At 41.9% G+C, this 22,971-nt stretch overlaps 1 protein-coding gene across 1 annotated transcript in view; it reads left to right on the forward strand.

Annotated features, from left to right (window-relative positions):
* The first annotated feature begins 5,549 nt into the window (after window positions 1–5,549).
* Window positions 5,550–22,971, forward strand: part of PRTFDC1 (phosphoribosyl transferase domain containing 1) — an 83,527-nt gene continuing 66,105 nt past the window's right edge. The window contains exons 1-3 of the mRNA XM_023632392.2: window positions 5,550–5,670; window positions 13,935–14,041; window positions 19,058–19,241. Of these exons, the coding sequence (XP_023488160.2) occupies window positions 5,623–5,670; window positions 13,935–14,041; window positions 19,058–19,241 (339 nt within the window). The 5' untranslated portion in view covers window positions 5,550–5,622. The remainder of the gene's footprint in view (window positions 5,671–13,934; window positions 14,042–19,057; window positions 19,242–22,971) is intronic.

Consider the following 22,971-nt stretch of genomic DNA (forward strand, 5'->3'; position numbering starts at 1 on the left):
GGTCTTGGTGGTGATTTTTTGTACATGATACCAAAAGCACAGGGAATAAAAGAAAAAGGAAAAAAAAAAGAAACAAGTGGGACTGCATCAAATTAAAAAGCTTCTGCACAGCAAAGGAAACAATCAACCAAATGAAAAGGCAACCTACAGAATGGAATAAAATATTTGCATACTATATATTGGATAAGAAGTTAATATCTAAAATGTATAAGGAACTCACATAACTCAATAGCAAAAAATCAAATATCCAATTAAAATGAGTAAAGGACCTGAATAAACATTTTTCCAAAGAAGACATCCAAACAGTCAACAGGTATATGAAAAGATGCTCAACATCACCAATCATTAGGGAAATGCAAATCAAAACCACAGTGAATTATCCCTCACATCTGTTAGGATGACTAGTACCAAAAAGGCAAAAAATAACAAGTGTTGTCAAGGATGTGGAGAAAAGGGAACCCTGCACACTGTTGGTAGGAACGTAAATTGGTGCAGCCACTATGGAAAACAGTATAGAGGTTCCTCAAAACATTAAAAATAGAACTACCGTATGATCCAGAAATCCCATTTCTGGGTATATATCTGAAGTAAACAAAATCTATGTCTCAAAGAGATATCTGCACTCCCATGTTTACTGCAGCTTTATTCACGACAGCCAAGATATGGAAAAAACCTTAGTGTCCATCAACAGATGAGCAGATAAAGAAAACATGAGATATCTCTATCTATACTCACACCCATACCTGTACCTATACCTATGCCTTTACCGATACCAGCATCTATCTATATCTATATAAAATCGCCTTTGGAAGCCCTGGCATTATCATTGAGAGAGACCACAGGGAATTACCATAGTAAGATGGCTTTCATCTCTTTTGTTATTCAGAAGGCTGATCTTGTTCATACCTGGGGGGAAGGAGAAAGTATGAATGGTGAGGTATGTGGCAGTGGGAGTAAGTTCTTTATCTTCTAGGACAATACAAAGTTTCACGTCAACTTGAAGGATGGCACAAATTGCAAAGCCAGGGCCTTTCAGAGGTTGAGAAAGGCCCTGGCCATGTCCATTTAAGTTCTTATTGCATATTTTTAAGAAGAAAAAAATACCAATGTGCCGTTTGAAAACAATATTTAGTCCTTTCCAGTGTTATCTTTAAGACTATATAAAACCTCTTACTTTAAGATAACATTGAAAGTATAAATTTAAATATTTCATAATAATTAAATTTTTAAAAGCTTTTATAAAACATCTGCTAAGAAGGTTTCCATGGTCAAAAAAGTTTGTGAAACACTGCATTTTGCTCTTGTCTTCTTGAATATTGATCATGTACACTGGCATATTCAAGGCGCCCAGAAGTCCCGCAGGATAAAAGTGAGTTTAACTTTATCTCATTGTTTCTCAAACCTAAGGGGTCATGACAAAGTGAATCAAAACACACTTTGGGAAATATTACTATAGGCAGGTCAGTATCCAATCTCTTTTTCTTTCTCAGTCTCTTCTCCCATGTGAGACAACTTCAGACTTCAAGCTACACCTCCCCAACCTCTTTCCCAAGCTCCCCAGACATTAACACTAAAATATGACCCAGAACCTGGCAATAACTAGATCAGTTCCTGGGAGACTGCCAGTGGGCGTTGTACATCAACTCTGATCTGAGGAGAATCCACGTACAGCTAACAGAACAAACAGCTCAGTTCCCATTCCAGTTGGTCCTTAGTCTCCCCGCTACACTAGCCAAAGTTTTTGTCAACTAAGGAGGTCTCTTTTTTTTTTTGAAGTGGACAGCTTTCTCTTAGAAACTCGGCACTTGCTGAGGCACCAATTAATTTTGCATAAGCTGCCACGGCACCATTAGATGCTAATCCGTTCATTCATAACCACAAGGTATTGTGCTAGGGTCATGTACATGACTTGTGCCTCCAGCCCTGTGGATTTATTTAGTGCTTAGCCCCTCGTTCCTGCAGCTGTGTCCTTTCAATGACTGCTTTATGGTGGCCAAGAGAGTTGAGGTTGGCTGCCAGGACTCTGAGATCTGGAGGAACACATGGACACATTATTCTTCTACTCTGAAGCTATCCAATTCCTGTTCCGGTCAGAAGGGGAGATAGTGGGAGGATATCTCTGAAGCAGCCCAGCACTTACCACTGATAATATTACTCATACCTGACATTATTGCAAAAGGGCAGGCTTAAATTTACCCATGGTGTGTTCTTCAGTGGAAGGTTAATTACCAATGAAAGTGCAATAATACAGCACATAATTCGGAATGTAGGTCCTGGCTTTATTTGTAAGAACTACTATGGAGCCATTATTTTCTTTACTCTAAGACTGCACGTTGGTCCAGTCTGCTTCAAACAAGAGGCCAGAAAGAGGGCTTACTATGCTCATTGAATACTAATGAGGCTTTTGCTTAAGTTGTTTTGTGTTACAATTATTTGCAACTATATTTCTTCTTGTGTTTATGTAGAGGGACAAAAATACCTCAAAGGTAGCAAGATTCTGACTTAGCCTGGATATTTGGAAGAAAGGGTCTTGCCACTTTTTCTTTTGTTCTTGTAACATTTGTAAAGGATTTTGTTCAGCACTGAGGAAAAGCAAAATATCATCAGCATTATTGCTGGCCTTTGTCCACAGTGGATTTCATCCAGACTCTAACCAGCGACTCTGTGACTAACGATCTGAGTCACTAAGTTTCATATGTTTATGTATTTCAACACAATTCCCAGGCTGAGAGTTTTTTATTTATTTTCATGTTTCAGGACTCAGAAAAAATTAAATGCCCTTCTGTATTTCGAATCTAGTGTCACTGAGTGACTGGGTCTGAGTAACTCAGTACATAGATTGAATTGCTCCTTTAATAACAGATTAGTATTGGCAAAAGTTAAAGAACTACCAAACTATCAAAAGACTAGTATATACTTTCAGGATGAAAGTCTTTAGCCTCAGGGAGAATTCAGGTGGGTATAAATATTCTTGTTTTCACCAAGGTAGTAAGACAAGATAATTTCAGAATTTAAAATGCAGGAAACCTACAACTAAAAGGGAATAAAGAGAATGACAGAAGACTACAAGTATATTTCTTAGTTATTAACTTTGTAAAGATGTACATCTTTATTCTCACAGTTTCTTCAAAGGAATATCAGAAAATGGACAGTCTGAGCTAAAATATATCTTTTTATGGAAAATTCCATTATTTTAATAATATTCTCATCTTACCGTATCCATTCTCATACCAGTCCCAACTTGTCCCTAGGTTATAACTGTCCCTGATTGGTTGCCCCACACCCATCTTAAAAAGGCAATTACCCTGTCACCTTCACATCAAATGACTTTACAAACATTTGGTCACACATTTTCACAGAATCTCAGATTAATAACACCTTACAGTTTTATAGCATGTTTTAAAGGATTCTTTTGCATGTTATTTCATGTGAATATCATCACACGCAGTAGAGCAGAAATGTATTGCCCTCCTCTTACAGATGAAAAAATTCAGGCGTATTACATTGATGTAATTGGCTTAGCCTCGTTGGCTAAGGTCAAATGGATTGTTACTAGAAAAACTGGAATCCTCGTCCAAAGCTATTCCACTAGACATATAACAGAAATATGAGATTTCAAAAGAATTTTGCCTCTAAGTCCTCATAATGCAAGATTAAGAGTAAAGCCTGGATAGATGAATTGTTATTCTTGGATACTGGTCCTTGAAAATACTATTTGTGATATCAGCTATTATATTGTATTACATTAACGCTGTCCAAAGAGAAATTAGATCACACAAAATGTTATCAAAAAGATCATAAATAAAATGAATCCTGTTTTCATCATTCTGTGGTTTTCATAGGATGACCTATATAGGACATCCTATGAAATAACTTATTTTGAAGTCCCTTGCCCTTAATCTGGCCCCTGCACCCACACCAAGCCTCTTATGGGTGAGTCTGACTTTGCAGCAGTAAGACAGTAAAGTGGGTACCTTAAAGCACGGTTCAGGAACCACCCCCGTCACACTGAACTGAGCGTCTCAGCAATGCAGATTTCTGAGTCCCACCACACAGTATCTCCACTGTAACCTGCTGCATGGGGGGCGCGGGGGAGGGATGAGGGGTGGCCGGCTCCCCAAGAGAGTGTGAACCCTAAAGTGTGCTCATCACCACAGGGATAGCAGTTTTCTGTTCCTGCAAGTTTCAGTGACATTTGTTGTGAACATGCATCCTGGGCGTGGTCTCTGGAAATGTAAACAGAAGATGGTCCTTCACCTTTGGAAAAAGAGGTGAGGCGCAGACTCTAAAAGTGGCCCGCAGTCAAGGACCTTGACAAGTCCTGAGAGAAAACGTTTACCTGTACACCAGGAAACAGTATCACCCCGCTTATGGGAGCCAGTCGGCAAGCTCAGCGATCCACGGAGCCGTCTTCCTTCCCCAGCGCTGGCATTTAGAGAGACTGACAACAAATGGTGCTGAGCGGGGCCACGTCTATCTGAAAGGACTAATACGTTTCCAACCTAGAACGACATTAATTGATTGATAACTACTTTCCTCTCAAACCAGGCAAAATCAGCATTCCTCTCCCTGCCGTGTGCCAGAACTCCAAGATGAACAAAATAGTCCTTTGGAGAGGCCTGAGTCAGAGAACTGGGTTCAGCTCCGGGCTTCAAACCCGAAGCGGGGCTGCAAAGAAAGTGGCGAGACTGCAGACACCAGGGGAATGAATACATATAAAGGAAAAGCAGGGCCCTGGAGGAATTGGACAAAGAACTAGCGGGGGAAGGCAGGGATCAGGGGGTGAATTAACAAAAGATTCATAAAAGAGGGCTTTCTAATCTGAGGAGAGCAACTGCTTTAAACTGAAACAATTAAAACCTGACCATATGTTCTTACAAAAGTGGTAAAGCAGATAATTTGTAAAAATCCGCCGCCCCTCCCCCCGTCTTTGCCAGAATTTCAGTTAAGAAAAGGTCCTATTTCAAAGTCCAGATCCTGTCACCACGGGCACGGGCCAAGGTAAAAGCAATCGCACGGCTCTTTGAAACTCATGGCTTGGCGGTTCGAGGATTTTAAAAAACACATCCGGGATGGTTGCGTCCACAGCCGGACTTTGAGAACGTTCCATATCGAGGCTCGGTCACGGATTTACTTGGGATCAAGAGCGCATAAGAATTAGCACGAAGGATTGAAGACATTGTCAGCGGGAAAGCCGGGACGACAGACTCAGGGAGGCAGGGCACCGGGGCACACTTTCTCTTCCTGCAAAGATCGAGCCGAGGGCAGCCTGCGGCTCCCGGGGCCCCGCGGGGCGCGGCGCAGGCGGCGGGGCTCCCGGCTCGCAGACGGGCGCGCAGCGGGCGGCGGCCGCCAGGGATGCGCCCGGGTGCCCCGGGCCTGCGCTCCGGTGGGGCGGGCGCCGCCCCGCAGCTGCTCCCCGCGCCGCCAGCCTGCGCTCGGGGCGCGCATCCCCGCATCCCCGCCCGGAGTCCCGACCGGGGGTGGGGCGCCGAGGCCGAGGCGCTGGAGTTGCGCCAGGCCCCGGGTCCGCGCCGCTTCCTAACCCCGGGGCGGGGCGGCCCAGCCCCTCCCAGGTCCTTCCCGCGTCCTGCTTTCCCGCCCGCTTTCCCCGGGAGAAACATGGCCGGGAGCAGTGAGGAGGCGCCAGACTACGGGCGAGGCGTGGTGGTAAATGCTAACTCCTGATTTCGGGCCCGAGTCGTGCGCTCCCGGCTCTCGCCTCCCCTCCCTTCTTGGCACGCTCCTTCTAGATTAAATGCCTGAAATGTATTCGGGTGAGAGAGCGGGCCTCTGCTTTGTTCCTCCCTCGCGGCGGGGATCGCATCCCTCCTCCCCTCCTGGCTCCCGGCTCCCTGCGCCCAATCTGATCCAACACTTAACGTCGCTTCGCCCGGTTTCCCCCCTCCGCATCCCCAGCCCCCGCCCCCTCGCCCGCGGCCAAGAATCTGCTCCTCCAGCCTTAAGCTGGTGTAATGCTGGGTCCCCACTCCTGCTAGACACCAGGAGCCACCTCTGGGAGCCGGGGTAGGTCTGAGAAGACCCCCGCGTGCTACTCTTGTGGGGCTCCTTCCTTCTGTGCTTCCTCCTGACTCCTCCAGCGCGGGCTTCAAGTTTTGTTTTCCAGAAGGATACTGAGGATTCTCCGGGGCAGCTAGGAAATAAAGTAGCTCCAGTGGACGGAGTTTGAGCTTTGAAACCTGCCCTGGGACCCTGTCTGTGAGACCTTTCCTAGTGCCTCTGAGTGTCAGTTTCCTTTTCAGCAAAAGGAAACACAGCCTGCTGGGCCTGTTGGGCGAATTGGAGAGGATGTATGTAAAATATCTAGTACTGTGTCCAGATGGGAGGATATGGGATGATGGGTTCCCAGAACGGAGCCTCTTTATTCCCGGGATTCCCTCGAGGAGTCAACCAGAGGATAGCCATCTCTCAGTGTTCTGGAATCAAATCCAGTCTTGCCCTGTGGCCACCAGCTTCCACTCCCGGCTCCCTTCAGGAATGGTTTCTACGGAAGGTGGTCGTTATTACAGTGTCAGGTTTAGTGGAAACTGGTGGGTGGGTCAACTTGCTACACTTTCAGCCTGTAATTCATAGATGATCTGTCAGAGATTATGAATGGACTGCTGGAGTAAGAGATTTGAGAAGGAAACACCTCACACGGAAACAGAACTGTTCAGGTCGAAATGTGCTGCCCAGTCCTTAATTTCACAGCGGGCCCTTTCCCTCTTAAAGGATGAGGAGTACGTTTAGTTATTTGTTCCACACACGTTGACTGACCTGCTGGATTCCAGGCATTGTCCTAGGCTCTGGGACACAGCAGAGAACAAGACACAGCCTTGTCTTCATGGAGCTTCCATTCTAGAGAAGGGACGTAGGCAGTGTAACAGCAAATAAACAAAGATAATTTCAGAGAGTGACACGTGCAATGATAAGAGGGCCACGAGACAGACACTGATTGGAGGAGGGCTGGGGAGCACTTTTGCTCAAGTGGTCAGGATGGCCTCTTTGTCATGACGCTGAAGCCACAATCTGAAGAGGAAGCAAGAGGTGGCCATGGGATGACTGGGAAGAGAACTCTGAGATAGTGCATACCAAGTGCGAAGAAATCATTATGTCCCGAGACGAGGTCATTACACACAACTTATGCTTTGAAAAACATCACTCCAGTTGCCATGGAAAGGATGGTCAGGCCCAGGGATGGAGTGAGTGGCAGGAGGATGAAAATGTAGAAAGGGAAATAAGTGCAATTCTGGACAAATTGAGTCAGTAGTACCTGCAGGGCCTGGCGGTCAGGATACACTGAAGGCAACTTGAAATTCATACTGGAACTCAGGGGAGTGATTGGATAGACTTAGAAATCATCAGCAAGTAGAAAAGTATCTGATGCTTGGGAGTGGATAGGGATGCCCCGTGAAAACGGAAAGAAAATTCAAAACCACTGTGAAGGGTAGAAACCTGGAATGCCTCAAATGTGAGAGGCAGGGCGTCTAGGAGAAGCCTGATAAAGAAACCAAGAATGAGTAGCCGAGCAGGATAGAGCAGGCAGGGTGGTAGATGCCTAGGGAACAGAGCTTTGTGGAGGGGGGTGAGGGGGCTAAGAGGTCATCAAGAGTGTCAGATGCTGCAGAAAGAGCAAAAAGTAGGATACAGATGGAAAAGAGGCCATTGTCTTCAACAGTTACAAAGCCACTTGTAGTGAGAATCTTTTAAACAACCATCCCATCAGGAGAATGGTTAAAATATGGTGCTACTACTTAATAGTGGATACTCTGAAAAAGGAATAAGTTAAATCTATATGACTAATAGGGTAGGTAGGTTCTTATAATCTAAAAAGCAAATGATGGAACATTGTAAATAGCCCAATCTATTAGTGTCAAAAGAAGCCCTCTCAAAAGCAAGGTAATTTTGTGACAGACGGAGTGAGGTAGTGAAAGGGGCCACTGAGGTGGGAAATAATCAATGTATAATGGAGATATGTCATTTTCTCTAGTAGAACTTGGGGTAATTAGATTAACCTCAGGTTGGATATAGGCAGGCAAGGCAAATTCAGAGTGAATTCAAGGTCTGGTGGAAGCCTGCTGCATCTAGGGTAGAGAAGAAAAGGAAAGCTCAGAGAGTAGGTACACTGGGGAAATAGAGAGCCCCCAAGGATGGGTTGCAAAAAATCAAAGGGAAATTTTAGTACCAGTAAAAAAGGGGGGCAGATAACAATAACAAGCATTTATTGAGCATTTATGTGGTTTTCCTGTATTATTCATTTAATCCTCACAAATCTTTGAGGTAGGTGTATTATACTTCCTATTTACAAAGGGAGAAACAGGCACCGAGAGATTAAGTAAATCACCAAGGTCTCACAACCAGCAAATGGCCGAAGCAGGATTTGCAGCCCACTTTCAGTCACTATGCTACATAGGAAGCTGCGATTGCACAGAAGGATTTCAGAGGTGGGGCCGCTCCGGAGGGTTGGACGTGGATAATATAGAATAAAGATGAAGTGGTTTGGTTTGAGGGGCCAGCCTGGTGGTGTAGTGGTTAAGTTTCCATGCTCTCCTTCAGAGGTCTGAGGTTCACAGGTTCAGATCCCGGGCACGATCCTACCACCGCTCATCAAGCCACGCTGTGATGGCACCCCACATAAAATAGAGGAAGATTGGCGCAGATGTTAGCTCAGGGCCAATGTTCCTCGCACACACAAAAAAAGATGAAGTGGTTTGGATTAAGGCAGGTGAAGGAACTACAAGATGGAGTAGCTAGTAGGATCATCCAGGCAGGCATTGGAGTTGTCCAGAATGAGGTGGAGAAGAAAATTCTGAGTTGGTAGAAACTTGGTGATGAAGATGGCAAGGGGCATAGAGCTGGTGACTTAAGCATGAACGAGAAGTATAGTTTGTGCAAGAGAAGGGAATGTTAAGAGATTTAAGATGGCTCTTGTCTACAAATGGCTTTCAGCTGAACTGAGGAAGTAGGACATTAGTAGATTATTGGCAATAAATTGTAGAAAGTGCTAATTGCCAAATAAGAGATGTAGACCCCACGTTCAGAAGCTTTGCTCAGGGTGGACTGGTCACTTGATGTGAAGCTGGTGAGGTCACCAGCCCCTGGTTGGTGCATCTTTGTTACTCTCAGGGAGAAATAAAGATCTTCTCTACCCATCTGGCCTTTTGGGATCACATTCTTAGGTATGTTTTGTTTTTACCAAACCGTTATTGAAAGAACCGTAGTTAGTACCTACACAGTGAGTTTGGTGGGGCTAAGGAGAAGAGACAAATTTAAAATGATGGATGTGTTGCTGTTGTGGGTGGCTCTCCCTTTGCGCCTCAAAGAAATGTAGCAGTATTGGAGATAAGTGATCAGATAATCCATCTAACGCACAATTTTACTAGGCTGTAATGAGTTTCACTTTCTGGGTACCAAGCCCCCCATAAAGAGGAAGGTATGTGTGATACAAAGCGTTATTTGGTGTCGAGTCCCCCTTCATTCCTCGGGTAGCAGAACCTGGGGCCCTTCTTTTAGGGAACCACTTCTACCCATTTTCTCAACCCCCATCACGGTGCGCCTCCTTCCCTGGGCCAGTGTTCGTGTGTGGGATTCCTGGAAGCAGAGCTGACGGATGAGGGGTAGACGTGAGCCTGAGCATTGGTTGCAGCCATGGTCACTGCCTGAAGGAGAGAGTGGGGCCCAGAGTGGGGGTCAGTGGCAGAGAGGAGCAGAGATCCACTTTTTATAAGTGTTTCCAAATTATTTTTCTCCCTGGGGGAAAAACCCTGAAAAATGATACAAGAAATATTCTCAGCAAAAAATTATTTTTAATGACTTAGAAAGAAGGTTTTCAATACATCTTCAGATGAGAAAAAGGAGAAGCCGAATGAGAGCTGGGATTTGGATGTTGTATAAAATGGCTCGGTTAATGTGTTTGTCACTTCCTCAGCTTGGCCATGTTTTGAGTCTTTGAACAGAGAAAGCATTGTTCTGAATAAACTTAGAGCATATTATCTGTGATACTGAAACTATTTAAAGACTTCTTGTTTGGATTTTTCAAAAGCAGATGAATAACGTAATTATCTACAGTTTGTAACAGCCTCCATTCCTTCAGGGTTAGGCCTTACCGACAGCGCAATCTGCATGCGCCCTTGAGGATTACAAAGGGCAAACCAGTGGTTCCTTTCACTCTAATTGTCGTTTATCTCAACAAGGAAAACTCACTGTTTCAGACTCATTGGAAATAAGGCCAGTTTGGATTATAGAAGAGTTTTAAAGAAATACGTTTCTCCTACTTTAAAGTTTGTCGCTTTAACTAGGGTGATAAGACTTTAGCAAATAGGTTTGAGGCACTTCTTTAAATTAATTAAAACATACAATTTGTGAGTAAACTATTGATGTTTCAGTCCATCTAAATGCTTCACATTTATTGTGTAAGTACTATAGACCAGATCCTGATATAAGAGTTTTATATCCGTTATCTATCTTATCTTATCTCTTTTTTTGTTGTTGGGTATTTTGGTGAGGAAGATTGGCCCTGAGCTAAAATCTGTTGCTGATCTTCCTCTTTTTGCTTGGAAGATTGTCACTGAGCTAACTTCCATGCCAATCTTCCTCTATTTTGTATGTGGATGCCACTGCAGTGGGGCTTGATGAGTGGTGTGTAGGTCTGTGCCTGGGATCCAAACCTGCAAACTCTGGGCCGCTGAAGCAGAGCACACAAACTTAACCGCTATACCACTGGGCTGGCCCCACTAAGTCCATATTTTTAACCATGACTCCATGCTGCCTGTGCACTACCGATTTGTGTAACAGTTTTTATCAATAGGTTTGTTTTATTTGTCACTTTCCTATCATCCTTTTTTTGGCATCACTTATTAGGCACTTATTATACATCAGGAACTCTGAGTACATTATCTATTCTGTCTCTTCCTCCTCACAGCAACTCTGTCCATAGGTTTTATTGTGTCTTATTTAAAGGAGAGGGATTCTTAGTCTCAGAAAGGATAAGTAATTTCCCTGATGTCACAGTTAGTAAGTGTCAGAGCTAAGCTTGAGAACATGGAGTGGGAAGTAGTCTCTGAGATTTGGCCAGAGCAGGGGACAGTAAAAGGATTTGCACGGTGGGAGAAAAAGGCTCAGAAGACCTCCAGTTATTGATGCCACCACCTGGAAGGACTCCAGGAAGTGGCGTGGGTAGTGTGTGTGGTCTGGAAGGGGAGCCGGAAAGTGCTGTGCCCTTGGGTGATCTCCCAGGGCCTGGTGCTGGTCAGGGTTCTTGTCTGGGCTTCACGTGCCCTGCCAGAGGATCTTCATGTACAGCTGGTGGCTCAGGCTCTGACCAGCCACTGTGGGGTTGCTGGTTACAGCAGGCCCAAGGAGTTTTCATGGGTGGGAGCCAGAGCTGCTCTCTGGAAATTCAACAGTTATGCCCAGCCAGTTTGCCGGTAGAGGCCAAGCCAATGAGATACTCTCCAAATATACAGATGACATGCACCATGTGGTTGTCAGTCTGTCCATGGTGGATATGCATTTCCAGAGCCTTGAACACTGGTGCTCTTTATCACAAGGAGACAAACCGAGAGGTGAGGCTGGAGTTCAGATAGTATCGGGTAGTTCGTAGATGGAGACCGTGTCATTCATTCATGCATTTAACATTTTTGAGCACATACCATATTCTAGGTCAGTGTTCTGAGCACTGGGGTTTCAATGGTGAATAAGACAAAGTCTTTGCCAGAAGGAGCTAACATTCTAGTGGGCGGAGACAAGACAAAGCACACACGCAGACATACATATGTCACATTCAGTGGGAATAATGCTATGGAGGAAAGTAAAGCTAGGTAAGAGGGATGCAGAGATGAGAGGGAAGAAAGGGGGTGCTATTTTATATAGATGGTCAGGGAAGGCCTCTTCGTGGAGGTGACATTTGAATGGAGACTTGAAGAAAGTGAAGCGTAAGCCGTGTGGATATCTGAGGGAAGAGGATTGAAGGCAAAAGAAATAGGTTCAAAGCTCTTGAGGCAGGAGCGTGCTTGGCACGTTCAAGGATCAACAAGGAGAACGGTGACTGAAGCAAAGTGAAGGAGTAAGAGGGTGCCTGGGATGAGTCTGAGAGGTAGACCCTCTGGGCCATGTTGAGAGGACTCTGGATTGTCCTCAGAGTGAAATGGGAAGCCCTTGAAAAAACATGAGCAGAAGACTTCCCAGATATGATGTGCATTTTTAAAGGAGCACTCCAGCTGCCATGTGGGGGGCAGAGGCCAAGGTGGAAGCAGGGAGGTGAGTATGGCAGCTATGGCATGGTCCCAGGAGAAACAATGGTGGCATGGACCGGGAGGAATCAGTGCAGATGCTGAGAGGTGGTCCTGGTTAAATTCTGAAGAAGTCGATGATAGGATTTGCTAATGGGTTGCAAGAGGGAATGAAAGAAAGGACTCAAAGACAACTCTGAGGTTTTGATCAGAGCAATGGAAAAATGAGCGTCCGTTACTGAGATACGGAAGGGATGCATTTGGGAGACATCCATGAGTTTGGTTGGCTGGCATCCCAGAACCCAGAACTAGCGTGGGAGTGAGTGGGGGCTGGACCATAAGATGCCCTTCTCAAGCCTGAGCAAAAGAGAGTTGGTTTGAGTCCTAGGTGAGGAGGAGAGTGGAAAGCAGGGGCATAGCCCAGCATTAAATGAAGTACAGATGGGTTCTAAAACAACAGACCAAGAGCCAGAGGCTTGAAGGGACAAGAGTCTTCTCAAGGAGCCTGATTGGGAGCCTTTGGGAAGACAGAGAGCTGCAAGGGGCACCAGGAGTTTGGGTGAGAAGATCAGAGAGCGGGAGCAGTCAGCAAGGCCTCCAGAAAGAAGTGGGGCCTGATCTGAGCTTCTGTGGAGGGAGCTGAGCTTGGGCTACAGAGGGAGGGGGGAAAGAGAGCGAGAGCATGTAGGTGTAAGACAGGCAAATAAACAGAACGCAGAGCTGGGAAGGATCAGGACTTGACTGAGGAGCAATCTGAGGATGGGAAAGGCTGGGGGAGGGAACTGGGCTGGAAAATTAGGAGAGCTCTGCATTATGAAAGGCCTCGAAAGCTCAAGGCTGGGTAGAGGAGTCTGATGGAATTGTGCAGGAGTAATCAAAGCGTGGGGGTGGGGGGGACCTGCGACAGAGCTATGGTATAGCTTGAGCGCGTGACACTTTTGTGTTGCATCCTTTCTTGATCTGAAAGTAAAAGTAACTCGGTCTTCACCTTCATTTTCTCTCCCACCTCTTTACTATTCTAACCATAAAATTTGTGCATCCAGCCTAAGCAAGATATCCACTAACCGAACTGGCCAATTTTCTGGAGCAACAGTTTCCCAATAGGACTGGCTTAAGTTCTCACCATAGTACATCTTTTCGAAGACTTTGCTTTAATGACTAGACCACTCGGAAGTTTGGGTCTACACTAATCCCCAGAGGCATGTACTTTAGTAGGTAACTTTTCCCAGGCAGGTGAGGCACTTACAATGCATAGAAATGTAATAGTATATATAATAATATAATAATGTATTATGATACTGTCTATATTAATACAATCATAAGCATAATGTTACTTATGATAGATTCATGATAATATTCATAGTTTAGGTACAAATTATATATTTACATATATACACTCTCACAAACAATGCTATAAGACATTAAGTTTATATTTTATTGTGTGATGCCAAAAGTTAGGAACTGAATTCTCTGTTCCCTTCAGTACAAGATGTTTTATCAGGTTGTGTGAAACAAATTACATTGTCCCCACTGAGCTTTTCCTAGGTTGACAGAATATAATTTAATGCCATAGTGATTGTCAGACCTATTCTCTATATTCAATATTATTCTTTTTTCAAGTGATACTCTTTTTTTTGGTTTATTTATGTTTTAAAAATAAACTTCCAGTGAAAACTCTTGTAACCAAAATAATTTGATTTACAGATTAAGGACAATTGGCCAGGGTATGACTTGAATTTATTCACATACCCACAGCATTATTATGGAGATTTGGAATATGTCCTCTTACCTCGTGGCATCATTGTGGACAGGTGAGTGTCACTTCCTGTGTCAGTCTTGGGCCTGCGCTGGCTGGCCCTCTCATGTGGGAGTCATACAATACACTTTAGGACGCTATTCCTGTCTCTTTTATGTAGTGGAAGACAGAACTTTTATAGGACAGAGAATTTGGAATAAAATGAGTCTGTGCTTTAACTGAACTTTTTACCTGGACATTTGTTCAGGGAAAATGGGAAGAAGGATATACATATGTGAGGTATTACATTATAATGACAGCCTCAGGATAATAATGTCCTATACAAACTGATGAAAATGGGAGTGGGGAAAGCATTGCTCTTCACCCCATGACCTTTGTCTCAGGTTTTTCCGCAGACTCTTGAGTTAACCAAGGAGAGTTAAGAGGTAACCTTTGCCTTCAGAGGACACACCCCTAAAACCCGGGCTTTACCTGCAACTTGCCTTTATCTCGGATCACGTCATGTATCACAGGTCAGCCAGTCTGTGCACAATTATGTTTTCCAGCCAGTGGAAATGTTTTCGGAATAGGAGTATTTGCAGCTTAAAAATATCCACACAGAACTATTTCTAGAATACTATTTCTAGTTCTTTCTGACCTGTCTACATAGATGTCCTCTGGCTGCTTCCTAGCTGATTGGCTTTCCAAAAGCCAACATTTCTCTCCTGTTCTAAGCCCCTAAGTCACCGCTGTTTGTTCTTGGTTTTTAGAGGGTCTCCTCCAGTTCAGCTCTCGATAAGCAGCAGGGTGTATAGGTCATACCCCTTTAACAAAACTGCCTTAATGTCCAGACTATTACCTTCCTATATACCTCTAATTTCTTATACAAAGGTCAGATACTTAAGCCTTCACATTTATATGGAAAGCAAGCTTCATGGGTTTCACAGTCCACTCCCGGGAATCAGAGATTCTTCAGAGACCCAGAATCAGAGTGGAGGAGGCATTGAAGTGCAGGAGGAAATTGAGACTTTGGGCTCCCCACCCAACCCTTTTCCTTAAACCTTAGACTTCTGCCTCTGTCTTTTTAAATCTGTTATATTCTTCTGAGTTAAAATTTAACTTTATGAAATAGGTCTTCAGCCAAAGGAAAGTTTGAAAAACCCTACATGGTCGCTCTTCCCAGGATATTATCTTTCCATCAATTACTGTCTGTAAGCAAAAGAAAATGTCATTCTTTCACTCCAATTCTAAGATTTTCCATTGGATAAGACTAGCATATTGCACTTTCTCTCAAACTATATTATTAAAATAAGGTCTAGTTTGGGGTTTCTCATGGCCTAACATGGCTTTCCATGGAATACAAATTCTGATCCCCAGAGGGAAAAAGAGGTTCTGTGATCAAATAAACTTGGGAGATTTTGCAACTCCCAAATTGCTAAATCTTCCTGTTGATAAGTCATATTAAAGATATGGAAATTCCCGCAAAAAAAAAAAAAAAAAGGAAAAGAAACCTCGACTTTAACAATTAAACCAACTTTTGTCTTTGTACTCAGTACACCTCTTAATAACTCTCAGAAGATTTTTCCCTTAATGCTAGTTTGGGGATCTCCTGGTTTAAACAAATTCCTGCTTTTCTCACATGAATTTTATGACTTAAATTAATTGCATCCTGATCTAGTACATGATTGAGTCCTGGTAAGGTTACCTGAAGCCAGTTCCCTTTACAGGCGTCTTACCCAGTGAACTTATTAAAATGCATCTTCTTAAGCTTTATGTCCAGAAATTCTGATTCAGTGGTCTACAGTAGGGCCAGGAATGCCCATCCCCACCTTTAAGATGAATTTATTAATGTGTAATTTACATACTACAAAATTCACCCACTGTAGGTAAATCATTCAATGATTTTTAGCCAATATTTATGGTTGGGCAACCATCACCACCATTGTTTTACAATATTTTTGTCATCCCCAAAAATGTGTTTGCTGTCAACCCCTACTTCTACCCCCAGCATCAGGCAATCACTAATCTGATTTCTTTCTTAATAACTTTGTCTTTTCTGAACATTTTATATAAATTAAATCATACAATATTTAATTATTGATTCACCAGCTGCTGGACATTTGGATTTCTAGTTTTCGACTATTACGAATAATGCCTCAATGAACGTTCACCTGTAAGTCTTTGTGTCGACTTATCTTGCTTTCTCTTGGATGGATTCCTTGGAGTGGCATTGAGTTTTATGGCAAGCTTAAGAAATTGCCAGTTATTTTCCAAAATGGCTGTACCATTTTACATTTCCACCAGCAGTGGATCGGAGATCCAGTTTCTCTGCATACTTGCCAACATTTAGTACTGTGTGTCCTTTTGTTGATAGCTATTCCAGTGGATGTATAAAGGTATCTCCTTGTGGTTTTAATTTGCATTTTCTTAATGATTAGTGTACTTGTTAGCTATTCATACATCTTCGGAGAGATGTCTATTTAAGTCTTTCGCCAATTTTTGAGTTGGGTTCTTTGTCTTCTTATTGAATTATAAGAGTTCTTTATATGTTCTGGATGTAAGTCCTTTATTAGATGTATGATTTGCAAATATTTTCCCCCAGTCTGTGGCTTGTCTTTTCATTTTCTTATTATATCTTTTGAGAAGAACATTGGATGACATATTCCATAAACGTCAGTTAGGTCCAGTTGGTCTATGGTATTGTTCACTTCAACAATATCCTTACTAGTTTTCTGCCTGCTGGATCTGTCAATTACTGAGAAGGGTGTTGAAGTCTCCCACTGCAACAGTAAATTCATCTATTTCTCTTTGCAGTTCTATCAGTTTTTTGATACCCTGTTAGGTGCATATACATTAAAGATTGCTATGTCTTTTTGGAGAATTGACCTCTTTATTATTATATAATGCCCCACTTTATTCCTGATAATTTCCTTGCTCTGAAGTCTGCTTTATCTGAAATTAATATGGCTACCCCAGATTTCTTTTGATTAGTGTTCTCATGGTATGTCCTTCTCCATCCCTTTACTTTTAATCTATATGTGTCCTCATATTTAAAGTGCATTCTTGTAGACAACATATGATTAGGTCTTGTTTTTTAATCCACTCTGACCGTCCCTGCCTTTTAATTGGTGTATTTAGACCATTCACATTTAAAGTGACTAGTGATATAGTTGGTTTAATATCTGCCATATTTGTAACTATTTCCTATTCATTGCCCTTGTTCTTTGTTTCTTTTTTTGTCTTCCACTTCGTGAAATGTCTCCCCCCACAATATGCAGCCTCTGATGGTGTGCAGTTTATTTTTCTTGTTTTTATTTTTAAGCTTCACTTATCAGGGTTCAGCCGTCTGTCTGCATAGCTTAGTCTTCATCCTAAGATTGGTTGGAGATTGTACTCAACACCGGGAGCCAGTAAGGCTTCCACTCTCTGCTGATGAATGTGTGTGAGGGGTCTGGCAAACACATTTGACTTTCCAGGCTTCTTCAAATCTTCCTGGGCTTTCTTGCATTTCCTCTGCATGTGCTTACAGGCTCCGTCATCCGGGGATGTGTGGGTGGCTTGAGCCCACACTAGTCTCTGTTGTGCATATGCATAGCTTTTGGTCAACTTGGGATATGTGAAGAGGTTATTGTGTACCTCTCTCCCATGATTCTAACCTCCTGGAACTCCCTATCAAATCCCCAACTAGTATGCCAGTTAGTTGCTCAGACAAGACTGCCACTCCAGGATACTGGAGCCACTAGGCCTCTCTGTTCAGGTGCTACCAAGATGGCCATTTTAGGTGACAATGCTCCCAGTCAAGTGAGCTCCCTCTGGCAGTGCCCCACCGTGGTTGAACTACCTGGTTGAACAACAGGGCTGAAGGGGGGTTAAAGGGGTTGGGAGCATTCCTGGATAAGAATGCCACAGACTTGTACTCTTTCTACCCTGTGTCCAGTGTTTTCATGAATAGATGATTCTCAGTTTGTTGTATGCCTTTGGTTGATTTCCAGACTGCTGAAATGGTTGTTTTTGACAGTGTTGTCCAACTTTGTACTTGCTTTTTGTTGAGAGGATGTGTTAACCTCTTCAATCCCTCAAGCTGGAAACAGATGTTCCTTTTATAGAATATCTGGCATGCTGATGTACATTTTTTGATGATCATATTTTGAAAAACGTTGTCTAAAACCATGGCTGCCATTTTATATGTATATGTCTATATGTGTGTATGCATATATACACACATATAAAAACATATATGAAATATATTATGTAATATATATTACACCTGTAGAACATATATAATGTTATATACATATATATTCAGATCATTCAGTTCATCTATTTTAAATCTAATTCTATTTGAAGTGCCAGTGGGAATTTAAAAAAAAAGTAGGCACCTTAGATCCTGCCTTTATTAAAGATTTTAATGTTGTATGGGTGTATGGGCAATGGACCTATGAGACAATTAGAAAAAATACAATGACAGTTCCAAATTAGGTATTGGGTGCCAGCACAAGGCTGCATCATTGCATAATTCCAGGAAGCATCATTCACATTGTATTCCATGGAAATGGTGCCTACTAGAATGGTACTCTGGGGCACCTTTCACGTAGGTAATATGTTATCTTTGTCAAACATAAGACAAATGCTATTCTTTTGATATTTACTATGGGCTTGACTTTTCCTCCAGTCTCCTGTAATGTGGCATGGTGGCGAATCATTCTCCATTTCCTTTTTCTCTGCTATAAAGTGAGCATAACATCACCAAATACCATCATAGCCTTGTTAAGCTTAACAACCAGGCTCTGTAGTGATAAAATAATAGCATTCATGGTCTTTGACATTGTATTTTACACCTTAATCATTTTTGTGACACAGAGGAGCAAAAATGTACTGTTGATGATGTGGTTATCAGAAATATGTTTCGAACACTCTCTCTTTGTCCAGCTGTAACAAAGCTTCTTTTTCTGTAGGGTTCTATCTCCCAAGCACTTCTACACATTCCCCTGCATTATCTGATATGTGTAATACATCATGCATTTTTTTTGAAAGGAACAAAAATACTCGGAAGTAGTTATGCTTTAATATATCTTTTAATCCCTTCTTTCAGAATTGAGCGGCTGGCTAAGGATATTATGAAAGATTTAGGATATTGTGACATTCTGATCCTGTGTGTGCTTAAAGGAGGTTACAAGTTCTGTATGGATCTTGTCGAACACCTTAAGAACATCAGTCGAAATTCGGATAGATTTGTCTCTATGAAGGTTGATTTCATCAGGCTAAAATTTTGCAGGGTAAGTTATTATTTATTCCATTTTCATTATATGATGTTTAGAATGACAATGTTATAAAATAAAAGAGTTAATAGGTTATGAAAATGAAGAACGTAATTTTTTTTTAATTTGCAAGATACTTCAACCTGTAATTCAAACAATATTCTTTGGGGGGTGAACCCTTCTATCTATTTTCACTATTTAGAAAGATGCTTCAGGAATGATTCATGCTTTCTTTTGTGGTTATAAAGCTGAGTGGTTGTTTCCTGGTGCCTAGCCTTGCAAATGAGTGTGTTAAGAATGAGTGTTAGGAAAGTGAACACTGACGTGTTTTCTGCTCTGGATGTCACTGTTGGCCCTGGAGACCTGTGGGAGGGTGGCCAGCCCAGAGAGGAGAGTGGGTGCAATCGTGGCCTGGAGGTAGAGAAGGGAAACCTGTAGGGACACAGAATTATCAAGTATGATGAGATAAGACCAGGGAGCCTCCAACAGAAGGCCCCTCCACCAGTCTATGCTGGGCTTTCTTGGCCACCACTGGGCAGACTTGAGGGAGATTCTTCTCCAAAGACTTCATCCCTTTAGTCTTTCCCTCTTGTCCCTGTGATGTTACCTTTTATGGTGCTTTTTGATTCTGTATATAGCAAATCATTAAAACTAGCTTACTATTGAGTGAGGAACTGTTGGAGTCAAAACCATGCCAGTATTCTCATTGATTAAACTAGCTTGACACATTCACTCTTTGAATTTGTTTTCTATCGCTGTGATGACAAAATCACCACAAATTTAGTGGCTTAAACCAACACACATTTATCATCCTTCAGTTTCTCTAGGTCAGAAATCTGAGCATGGGTTCTCTGCTAAGAGTCTTCCCAGGCAGAAATCAGGGTTAACTGGGGCTTTGATCTCCTCTGAGGTTTGCAGATAAGTGAACTTTTCTGAGAAGACTGGTTGTTGGCAGAATTCAGTCCCATTTCCCTGCCCTCAACTCCTGGAGGCTGTCCTCATGTCTTTGCCTCATAGTCTCCTCCATGGGTGGGTCACAGCACGACAGGAGAACCTCTCCATTCACTGAGGGCCCAGTTGCCCTTTTAAGGACTCACCAGATTAGGTCACTTTCACCCAGGATAAGCTCCCATTTAAGGAACTCCGAGTCAATTGACTAGTCACCTAATCATGGGAGTGAATTCCCAGGATATTTACAAGTCTCACCTACACTCAAGTGCAGGAGATCATACAGGGTGTGTACACTGGGAGACGGGAATGAGTGAGGCATCTTAGAATCCTGCCTACCACTCTCTTTCTGTGACCCAGTCGCCTCAACTCTAAAGAAGCTACCAAGTTATTTCTCATTTCTTAAGATACCCTGTATGTTCCTGATGACCTCCTGGACCAGGAAGAAGCTGTTTTTTGCAGACATCTTAACCTTAATTTACTGGTTTCATCTTCTCTTGAAAACTTTTTCTCTCTTTAGGTTCCTTTCATCCTGGATTAAATAGCTGTGTTTCCTTCTTAGAAGATTTTTTTCTCATTTACTTGGGTCTGATCCTTACTGTATTTTTCCCCTGCAAGTGGCTTCTTAAAAATCTTTAAAACTCTTTTTAAAATTGAAGTCAGGTTTTTCGAGGTATGATTTACATGCAGTAGAATTCATCTATTTTCGTTTACAATTCTATAAGTTTTGACCATTGCATGTGGTCATGTAAATCACCACAATCAAGATATAGAATAGTTGCTTACCACCAAAAATGCCCTTGTGTCACTTCATGGTCAATTCTTTCCCCAACTCCTGGGTCCTGGCAATCACTGGTATGTTTTCTGTCCCTAGATTTTTGCTGTTTCCAGAATATCATATAATGTAGCTATATACCATGTGACCTTAGTAAATTGGTAAATCTTAGCATAATTCATTTGAGATTCATCCATATTTTTGTGTGTACCAGTAGTTTATGTCTTCTTATTGTCAAGCGGGATTCTATTATATGACTATACCATAGTTTTTTAATCTGTTCATCAGCTGAAGGATATTTGGTTTGATTCCCTTTTGGGGCGATTACCAATAAAGCTGCTATAAATATTTTCATTAATTTGTTTTGCTTTCTTATGTCTTCATTTCTCATGAGGAAATATCTAGGAACAAGATTGTTAGATCGTTTGGTGAGTGTATATAAGAAATTGCCATACTGTTTTCCAAAGTAATTGAATAATTTGCGTTCTCACCAGCAGTATTTGAGAGTTCTACTTGCTCCGCATTTTCAACAGCACTTGTTATTTTGTCAGTTTTTCTTTACTGTACCCATTTGAATAGGTGATGGTTTCTCATCGTGGTTTTTTTGGGGTTTTTTTGTTTTTTGAGGAAGATTAGCCCTGAGCTAACATCTGCCACCAATCCTCCTTTTACTGAGGAAGATTGGCCCTGAACTAACATCATGCCCATCTTCTCTGCTTTATATGTGGGATGCCTACCACAGCGTGGCTTGACAAGCAGTGCATAGGTCCACACCTGGAATCTGAACTGGCGAACCCTGGGCCACCGGAGCGGTACGTGTGAACTTAACCGCTGTGCCACCGGGCTGGCCCCTCTCATCATGGTTTTAACTTGCATTTCCCTAATGAATAATGATGTTGAGCATCCTTTCATTTGCTTATTTGCTATTAAGAGAGCTTCTCTGATGAAGTGTTTGTTCAAATACCTTACCTATTTTTAAAATTGGATTATTTCCTTATGAGTTTTGAGAGTTCTTTATATATTTTGGCTATGAGTCCTTTATTAGATGTGTGTTTTGAATATATTTTCCAGTCAATGGGTTGTCTTTTTATTTTTGTAACACTGCTTTTTTTTCCAAAGAGCATAATTTAAACATTTTTGTACAGTCCAATTTACCAGCTTTTTCTTGTGTTAGGATTATGGCTTTTTGTGTATTTTATTAATCTTTGCCTAATTCAAAATCACAAAGATTTTCTCCTCTGTTTTCTTTGAGAAGTTTCATAGTTTAGGTTTAAATTTAGGAATATGATCTATATTGTGTTTTTTTTAAATATGGTATAAAGTATGGGTCAAGATTTCTTTTTTTTTCTTTTTTAATATGTGAATGTTTGATTGTTCTGGGATCATTTGATAAAAAGACTATCTTTTTCCACTGAATTGCCTTTGATCTTTCATTGAAAGTCAATTGACTATATACATGTTGGTCTATTTCTGAACACTCTCTCCAGTTCCATTCATCTATGTGCTTATCCTTCTGTCAATACCACACTTTTGATTACTGTCACTGAATGGGAAGTGAGAATCAGGTAGTATGCATCCTCAACTTAGTTCTTCTTTTTCATAACTTTTAGCTATTCTAGTTCTTTGCCTTTCCATAAAATTTTAAAATCATGTTACTGATTTCTAAAAAGTAACCTGTTAGAATTTTTATTGAGATTGCTTTGAATCTTTAGATCAGTTTGGGGAGAATTGACATCTTAACACTATTTAGTCTTCCAATCAATGAACAGGGTATATGTGCCAATTCATTTAGGTCTTATTTAATATCAATATTTTCTAGTTTTCAAGAGTCAGATCTTAGACATATTTGGTTAGCTTTATACTTAAATATTTAATGTTTTTTAATCGTATTATGGTAAGCTTTTCTTTGAATTTCAATTTTCAATTGTTTATTGCTAGTTTACAGAAATACTATTAATTTTGTATATTGAATCCTATGACTTTTCAAAACTCTCTTATTAGTTCTAACAACTTTTTGTGTAGAAT

This window comes from Equus caballus, chromosome 29 (assembly GCF_041296265.1).
Source record: "Equus caballus isolate H_3958 breed thoroughbred chromosome 29, TB-T2T, whole genome shotgun sequence".
Classification (NCBI taxonomy): Eukaryota; Metazoa; Chordata; class Mammalia; order Perissodactyla; family Equidae; genus Equus; species Equus caballus.